This window comes from Montipora capricornis, chromosome 10 (assembly GCF_036669925.1).
Source record: "Montipora capricornis isolate CH-2021 chromosome 10, ASM3666992v2, whole genome shotgun sequence".
NCBI classification, from domain to species: domain Eukaryota; kingdom Metazoa; phylum Cnidaria; class Anthozoa; order Scleractinia; family Acroporidae; genus Montipora; species Montipora capricornis.
Window position 1 is genome coordinate 19,973,272 of NC_090892.1, and position 9,160 is coordinate 19,982,431.

The 9,160-nt window shown below is 40.7% G+C and overlaps 1 protein-coding gene across 1 annotated transcript in view; it reads left to right on the forward strand.

Annotated features, from left to right (window-relative positions):
- The window catches only part of LOC138018770 (uncharacterized), a 27,008-nt gene extending 19,347 nt beyond the window's left edge, over positions 1–7,661 (forward strand). The window contains exons 11-17 of the mRNA XM_068865455.1: positions 713–805; positions 1,774–1,949; positions 3,308–3,501; positions 4,930–4,978; positions 5,271–5,334; positions 6,013–6,096; positions 7,435–7,661. Of these exons, the coding sequence (XP_068721556.1) occupies positions 713–805; positions 1,774–1,949; positions 3,308–3,501; positions 4,930–4,978; positions 5,271–5,334; positions 6,013–6,096; positions 7,435–7,528 (754 nt within the window). The 3' untranslated portion in view covers positions 7,529–7,661. The remainder of the gene's footprint in view (positions 1–712; positions 806–1,773; positions 1,950–3,307; positions 3,502–4,929; positions 4,979–5,270; positions 5,335–6,012; positions 6,097–7,434) is intronic.
- The last annotated feature ends 1,499 nt before the right edge of the window (positions 7,662–9,160 follow it).

Genomic DNA, 9,160 nt, shown 5'->3' on the forward strand with positions numbered 1-9,160 from the left:
TTTTATCGGTGACCAGGCCCCAGTTGTTCAAACGATGGATAGCACTGTCTGCCGGATAAATCACCATCCAGTGGATAAGTCATAGCGAAACCAATTGCGCTATCAAACGTATAGTGACTTATCCCTTGGATAGCGTTATCCACCATTTGAACAACTGGGGGTCTTATAGGCTGTTTAACTTATGAATAATTAATGAACTGTAAAGCGCTAATTATGTAGTTGCTTCTAAATCCAATATTGCCAGCAGATGGATTTTTATTCAGTTTTAGGTCAAATATCCAATTTTATCCAACTTGGAGTCCAGTTTCAAAAAAAGGTGTCGATACTTTCTGATAACCACTCAAATGCTAAGAAATAATGCAACAGAGATGCTTGTTGGCCAATCAATATCAGTAAAACAAGAGGCAGACTTTACCGACTTTTTGATTCAGAGAAAGCTACATAAATAACAAGTGACAGGATTCTATTCTTATTCAATTTGAAAACAATTCTGACCGCCAATATAAATTAGACTAATTCAGCCTATGGCCCTCGTCCACTTTTGGGCATCCCTCGCAACGTTTATATTTAATAATAACTTATTTCATTTGAACAATAATAACTTTGCGAAGATTCTTTGATAAACGATTGATTTCAAATGACTTGAAAACACAAGTTGTTTCGAATAGCGCTTAAAAGTTAATATCCTCCTCCCCTAATTTTTCTCATTCAGGGCTGGGACAGTGTTAAATCTTCCGTTTGTCCAAGAGCATCTTGCTGTTTTTATTAAAGAGAAAGAAAACCTTCAGGAATCTTTGCACGCCAAGTGAGTAATTCCAGTGAAGTGGAAAACACCTTTCCTTTTCTCGCTGTGCTTCAGATCAGAAAGAAAGAATTGTACAAGATACATTGACAAGTCTCGTCTGAATTAAAAAAAAAAAAAAAACGAATGAGCGTCCCGTACACAAAACTTGTTTATAATTGAAGATTGAAGCGGTGCAAGTTTCCCAATTATAGCAAACTTCTTTAACCGTTTTCAATTGAAATGTTGCTACCCCAGGCTCGTAGGCGTGTGTCGCCAGTATCTGAAGCCACGGTTCCCTCGTTTGATTCGGTAGGAAAAAAAATCATCCCTTATGTTTTTTTTTCCCATCAGTGCACAAAAAGACCCAACAAACCCAACCAGCCTAAAAGCAAAGGCTTATAAACGCCAATTCATTCATGCTACAGTGAACCTTGTTCGGATTGCAATTTGTGCCCGCGACCGACGAACTTAATCGAAATCTCAGCTCCAAAATCAAATTTTACTTTGGCTGTAGGTCGCTTTTGTTCATGTGCATGCGCATGTGGTTTTAGAGAAAGGGGGATAAGTCCTAGGAAAACAATTTTAACTTCGGCTAAAAGGTGTAGAGAGATGCTCCTTTGCTGAACACAATGGGCCTTATTCGCGCGGCGGCCATATTGGCCATAGACAATAGATTTCGTATCCCGAGCCTCGAGTTGAGATGTTTGGAAGCGAGTTTCTGGGCGCCAAAACAAAAGTTTTCAATCCCTCGGGACTCAACATAGCCCATGGCTGACCACGATGCAACTCGGGCAACTGCAGCTACTTGAGTGAGCGGTTGTTCGCGGCAACATTTCGTTACGCCACTTCCGTTTTGGTCTATATACGCACATTTGTATATGCCGTGTTCACGCCAATATCCGGGATCCTACAATTCATCCATACTTCTCACGAAGGAGTTTAGAAAACCTACGATCTTGCAACTTACCCGGATTACATTTTAACATTAGGCAATTATTGAAGACCACGCCTGGAAGTAGAAACAAATCGCCCAATTTGCATCAGCTCCCCTTGTCAGCTGAGGGTGGAACAAAATCTCCTAATCAGAACGGTACAACTTCGCATGCGCGGAGTAAATCAGCTCAGAGCAGAGGACGGCCACAAGCTGCCATGAGCGAGAAGAAAGGTGAAATATCCTTGATGTCTATAATCCTGGCCAAAAACAATGGGACAATTTGCTACATTTATCTCAAACTCTTTATCTTTCCTCCCTCCCCTCGCGCGCAATGTTGTTACGCTGCTGTGTTTATGTACAGTCCGAAGGATCCCAGTTGCTACCAACATTGTGAGGGGGAGGAGGGGGGGGGGGGGTTCTGCAAATGATAGTGAAAGCTTGAATAAGGTTATGGAGACTGCTTATAGATGTGTAGAATAAAAATGAACACTGTCTAAGCCATTTTGTGTCAGGATTGGCCAGGATTGTAGTTGACATCACTTGTTACTATCTTTATTGCTGTTAATCACTCCCCGGACCTCAGCTTTGCCTTTGCAGAATGCAACTATTGACCTGTGTGGGCGATCCTTTGACATCTATAAAAATAAAATCAAGCCGAGAAATTCCTCGTCGCGGAACTTAAAACAAATAACAAACAAACGGTCATAAATTGAAACGTCAGAAACACCACTGAAGAATTGGTATTGTTTGCTTGTTTGTTTGATTGTCACTTTGTTGTTCTTCATTCTCACACTTTGAGAAACGCAAGTTCCCAGAGACCACTTTTTAAAGGTTGTACTTAAAATTGCGCTATGCTGAAACTGTCGTTCAGTGCTGAGAATCTCATTTGACATTGTGGATTTCCATGAATTTATACCTCTGACCTGACTCTTATTCTTGGGCCGTACCATCAGTTACAACACGCCCTTTTTTTCCATGCGGTTCAATTACTTTTAGAAAACCCAGTTAGTAAGAATCGTTTAAGGTTACCCCTCACTGTTTAATTGGCTAATTAAGGCGTGTACTCTCATTTCTCTCTTTCGTCAATAGCCCGCACTTCAAATATATATACATTTCTTTCATCGTGTCTTTTCACACCGGGGAACACATGTACAAGAGCCCAAAGAATTGAACTGCTTCCCTAAAGTGAGTGGCTTCATAGCTCAGTTCGTAGAGCATTGCATCGGCATCGCAGAGGTCTTGTTTCGAATCCCGTTGAAGCAACCTGAATTTTTCAGGTGTCTATAAGATATAATTGCTTAAATTGCCCAGTTCAGTGCGATGATCGTTTCTCTCTTTCTCGCGTACTACCCGAGAGTTGTAGTAATGCCATGAATACTTGTGCCTTGAGTTTGAAAGTCAGGTTTTATTTTGAAATATGTGAAACACGAATGTTTTGAACTGAGGTTGTAATGACTCTGGGCGAGAATAATCATCGCATGTAAGAGCACAAAAGCAGTTGCAAAAAAAGCTGGAAAAGAAAAAAAATCAGCAAGCCCGGGATTTTTCCAGCTTTTTCGTCTAACATGTCGAAAATGTTATTTCTTAAGAAGTCGACCAAGAGAATCAAGAAACCGATGTTGAAGAATCTCCCGACGATTTTGAGGAGTCGGATGGGGAAGACGATTTGGACGAGGAGTTACTGAAAACACCGATGACTGCTGCAACATTCAAGGGGAACGGTGTTGAGGAAGATTCAGACTACGAATACCCCGATGACTTTGAAGATGACTCAGAAGAAGAGGTAAACATGTAAACAAACAAACAAACATAAATTTGGAATTTTTTTCTAACGAAACATCGGAGAATTATTGTGACAAGATGGGAACCCGGAGATGAATGACCCTGGGAACAACGTAGTGTTTTGGTGCGGTCTGAAACAAAGTCTGGCTTAAAATAGGCAAAGGAGTTGTACTTTGTAAAGAAAATGGCTGCTCCAGCTGTGGCTGTGTGAAGCACGGAATTTTGGTTTTGTCAACTGAGTTTAAATTAAAGTGCACCTAATCTCAAATACTTTTTGTTTACTCATCTAAATCTTTCCACCTTTAACAAGCATAATTTACCATTTTCTCCTCGAAATCTGACTTTTTGACACCCTGACTTTTTGTGTGTCAAAGTAAAGTAAGTCGCAAGAATAGCCGCTATTTTGACCCACGGCCGAGCTGAAAGAGGCATGGGTCTATTTTGTATTTGACGTCACAAACTGATGAGGGCTCCGCATTCACGTTTTCACAAAGAAAATTTACATTGCAAAGCCGTCAGTTTGTGACGTCAAATACAGAATAGACCTATTCATCTTTCAGCTCAGTCGTGGGTCAAAATTACCGCTATTCTTTCGACTTACGTAACTTTTTGACACACAAAAAGTCAGGGTGTCAAAAGTCAAATCTCGGGGGTGAAATGGCAAAATATACCTCTTGAAGGTGGAAAAAATTAGCTCAGTAAAGAAAAATATTTGAGGTTAGGTTCACTCTAAGTAAATCAACTACTGTGATCAGATTAGGAAGGTGACACTTCGATCGTCAGCCCTTAGTTAGAGTGAATCCAAATGTTGCTCTATCTAACAACGTTCAGGTATATTAACCACCCTGAAGAGCCTCAGTGAGTCTGATCGCAGTCTATCTTGTAGTGATTTGTCCCTGAGATGTAAAGACACACTGTTCCTGCATGAATAATTTCATGAAATAAACAACAGAGCAACGAAACGAACACGGAAATGTCCTCATTATATTAAAAGGACAGTGCCTATTATTGTTATTGTGCATACGTTCTGCGCATCTCGAGATACGCGGAGGGGTGGTGCTTACTAATACGAGGATATTTTTGCACGGTTTAAAACTATGCGGGAAAAGCTGAACTTAGCAATTTTTCTTGGTATCCAAAAAGAAAACCATGCATTTTTCAGAGATAATTAAACTTCAATTTGGAAAAGAACGCCATACATTGCTTTGTATTTTAGAGCTTTTTACAAAGATAGTTGATTAATTATCTTTGAAAAATGGGCGGTTACGCCCAACTTTCTTTTTGAATTTCAATAACACTTCTTGAGATCTGCTTTCACCGTCCTTAAAAGAAAGTGCAGTATGGGTACTGAAATCTTAGTTGGAGTACAACAATCAAGGATGTCACATTCGGGACTGTTGTTTGCACCTGTTTTCTCTCCTCTGTAAAGGTTATTGATGATATTCTTACTAATGCCAGAGCTGCAAAGGATGCTGAAGGTATGCTCTTTTACGGGTTAAATGGAGTGTACGTTACATTAGACGCACTCCAATTGAAACGCAAACTGCCCTTGCAGTTGGCACAAGACGCGTCTTTTATAAGCAGCGCCTTGTGTAAGACTTGTTTTATCTTGCATGGGAACTTACTTTTGAGCTGTGCTTACATAAGACAAGCCAGGCATTGATGTTTTCTGGCGTTTGTGCGCCTAATAAATCAAAGCTGTGTTCACAATAAATACCGCCAATTGCCGAACTACACTTGCCCAAGTAAATATTTCTTGTCTTGTTTCAGTTGAGGAAGAGGAAATCGTTGAAGACTTGGTCAGACCAATCTCCTGTAAACAGAAACTCAAAGAGTAAGTTGTTCACCTTACTGTTTCTTGCTTCAAGCTTATAAGGAAGACTCCTTAAACAAATCCGAGGAGCGCTAAACCTATTTTTCTCTATCAATTTAGTAGAGAAAATCGTGAGAATCATGCGCGCTTGTGGCATAAAATAGGCACTTGTTAACTCATTGGCATCGGTTGCTGGTTTTGCCTCCATCCCGTACAATCACGAGGTTATGGAGCCTACGAAGAGAGTCTTAATTAGTTGCCAGAAATCCTTTCCAGACTCTGTCATATTTTTGCGAAACGTAAGGACTCTGGACTGAGGGGACAAAGAACTGACGGCGTTATCAACTCCTTTCGTTAATTCCGTGCAATGGCTGTGACCATGAATACATCAGACAGACCGAAGGTCTGTGTGATTGAGACAGACACGTTTGAAAGAGCATCAAAAGGCCGTTTTTCTTTACAAAAAAGGAAAACTTTGCTTTCAAATTCAGAGCATACTTGACAGACTTCACAGGCAATTGCGTGGGATAATTCTACAGTTGTCATCACCAGCGGTGGTACCACCAACGCCGTTGTTTGAAAGCTTGACACTGAACTGTGATAGCTCGTAATGTTGTTTATAAGATCGAGAATCTTTCGGATTGTAATTTTCCTTTTGGTCAGGTTGTTACTTCGTGTTTGTTTTCTTTTGTCTGCCAGGCAAGTGATAAACGTCATCGGTGAAAAAATGTTTGAGGAAGTGAGAGAAAGGTTCGTTCGTGGCGAATTTGAAGACGATGAAAGGTACTGTCATTTTCATTTAGTTCATTTGTTGGTATCAAAGCTTTCATGGGTACGGTTAAAAAGTACGACTTCGGCATGAAGGAAGGAAAAAGAAAGAAACTTTAAGTGTCTAGTCGTTCTAGCGCTGGAGCACTAATTGGGGACACTGTGAGCTGAAAATTAACAATTGACGCAAATGAAGTCAAATGTTGGTTTTTGAGAAGAGGGGAAAACCGGGGTACGCGGGGAAAAACCACTCTTTGCACGGTAGAGAACCAACAAACTCAACCCACATATGACGCCAAGTCTGGGGATCGAACTCGGGCCACATTGGTGGGAGGCGAGTGCTCTCACCACTACGACATCCCTGCATAACGCTTTATTCTCGTTTTATTACTTGATTTATTTTCTAACACTTCTGTTGGAGCCAATACGGAGCTTAAGCAAACTGAGGACAACGACGATAAGGGCTACGAGGACGCTACACAAAACTACAGCTTTAATGAACAAAAACAATGGCATTGTGCACCCCGCACGTCGTTTTATATTTTGGGTGCATTTTTTTGCCGTTTTCGTTTTGACAACGACGTGAATTGACCAAATTTGAGCTTGTGTAGAGGACGTGACTTTTTAATTTTCTTCCCAAACAACTTCACCGTTATACCAATTTTATTCCTGGAATGTTGACACACAGTTTCCACGCCGAGCGACTTAAAATAATTGCGAAATGAGTACAATCAGAAAGCGAAATTGAAATTTTAAATGACTTTCTCGCATCCTTAATAATTAAGCTCCCTAACGTGGGACCAAAGATAAGCTTAAAGGGGCTAGGTCACGCTATTTTAGGTAATTTTGTTTCATTTTGTTAATTATGAGCTCTAAACGTCAAATTGGTAGAGCAAGAGTCTTTCATTTCCAAAATCACGGCCACATAACAACTGAGAATGATTTTCCAGCTTTGTAAATGACATTTTGATATAGATTGATATAAATTTGAAAAAAGGTGGGCCGACGTTTTTCAAATTTACCCAAATTCAATCCACTTCAATCCTCTCCAGTTTTGTCCATCCATGTCCCTTCTTGGCTTCCCTGTGTTTTTTTAGAGTTCTTCTATAGATTTGAACAGTTATTTTGATATTTTAGTTCATTCTATGACCATTCGATCAGTGCTGAAATTGCCTAAACTTGCGTGACCTAGCCCCTTTAAGAAGTGCTAGCATTTTAAAGGCAATATATAGTCTTTCAAAAGCGTAGCTATAGCGGCAAGAATGGCTGTTTTTAAATGATTAAAGGCGCCTTTCGTGTTTTTTCTTTTTAGCCATTTCCGTAACTCTGTTTTGTTTGTTCGTGTATTCGCAGACCTGAATTTGAAAAGTTGGGCGCGGGATCAGAAATGATGGAGACGTGCTACCTGGTCAATGAGCTTTTCATCGGACCAGAGGAAGAAAGCTAACACAGAAGTAACCTCAATGTAAAAATGATGGTGTTAAGCTCTTCTTTAGGTGTGGTTGCTGCTGTTGTCTCATTCATGTCATGCTTCTTACAATTTTCGCCTCTGCTATTAGCCAATATCAGAAATACCATAATACTCTTTGTTTGTCCCTCCAAAATCTTGTTTACAGGTGGGCAGACACGAGGGGTCATGTTGTAGGGACATGTTGCAGCGACAAAAACTTATGTAGTGCACACTGAGGCGACATGTGGCATGACCGTGTAGCAGGGACAAAATCACATCATTTGCACACACATGAAAATGTTGCGGGGTACATGTTTCACGGATACCTTGCAGCGACATGTCCCCTCGTGTGAACTGATACTTTTTTAATTGTGCAACACCAATTTGGGGTTGATTTTGTCCCCGCGACGAGTAACATGAAGTTCAACAAGTTGAACTTCATGGGACACGTCGCTTCAACAGATCCCTGAAACATGTACCCGCAACATTTTCATGTGTGTGCAAATGTTGTGATTTCGTCCCTGCTACATTTCCCCTCTACACGACCCGAATGCGTGTCGCCTCAATGTGTACTACACACCTTTTTGTCGCTGGAACATGATCCCTCGTGTCTGCCCACCTTAAGAATTGTTTCCAGTTTCAGAAAATAAAAACAATGCTTATGCAATTTTTTTTTTGAGGGACAAACAAAAGAGTGTTATGGCATTTTTGATATTGGCTAATTAAACGCTGTGGGTAAATACTTCAGTCATTAAGTGGTACTGTGAACCGCTTTAAGTCTGAACTAGATTTTCGTATCCAGATCATTTCATTCACCGCTTCAGGCACACCCCATCCTCGTCCCCAGAGCCCACCGTTTCTTGTGGTCGTGTGGTAGGCCAAAAAAAAAGGCTGTGGTCGCACCTAAAAGTTCCAATTTTTTCATTGGCTAATAAAAGGAAAAATGTATGCGCAGAAAGAATTAAAATTACAAGCACTACCAGGAGCTCATACGTATTTATTTTGCTTCTGGTCATGGCGGGAACAACTGGGAACTAAGTCCCCGCGCTTTTCAATAATCTTCTCCGTGTTTGGGTTGGTCAATTTGAAAGTCTGTTTCATTTCAAGGAAAACTTGAGAGGATAGCTTGAACCACTTAAAAAGGGGGAAGGAGTACTGAACTTGAATCTAGCAGTCCTTCCTCTAAGAGAATGCGAGTGTCTTTAATGGGAGGGAAGGCACGTTAACTCGCGCTGCGTTACAGGCAATTTTCCTAATGCAAGGATAGGGGTGAAAAAACAAGTTGACGCATCTGCGGCCGAAGAACGACATTTTATGACCAGATGCGGATCACTCAACATTTGAAAGCTATTGCCAAAACAGCCGCAATGATTGCTTTGAAAATTATTTTCACAACCACTTACCAACTCTCAACCGAAATTAGGTAAGCAAGTTATTTGTCTCGTTCATCAACTATGAAAGCTGTTTACATGACATGAATATTCACGAAAGTACACTACCACAATTTGTCATCACTGCAGTGAGAGAAAGATATCCTTCGTCCGTTTGTCTCAACTGGGCTGGACTTTGTGGGAGGTCGTGGGGTCAAGACTGAAACTGAGGGTCTTTGTTCACTAAGGAGACTGGTTA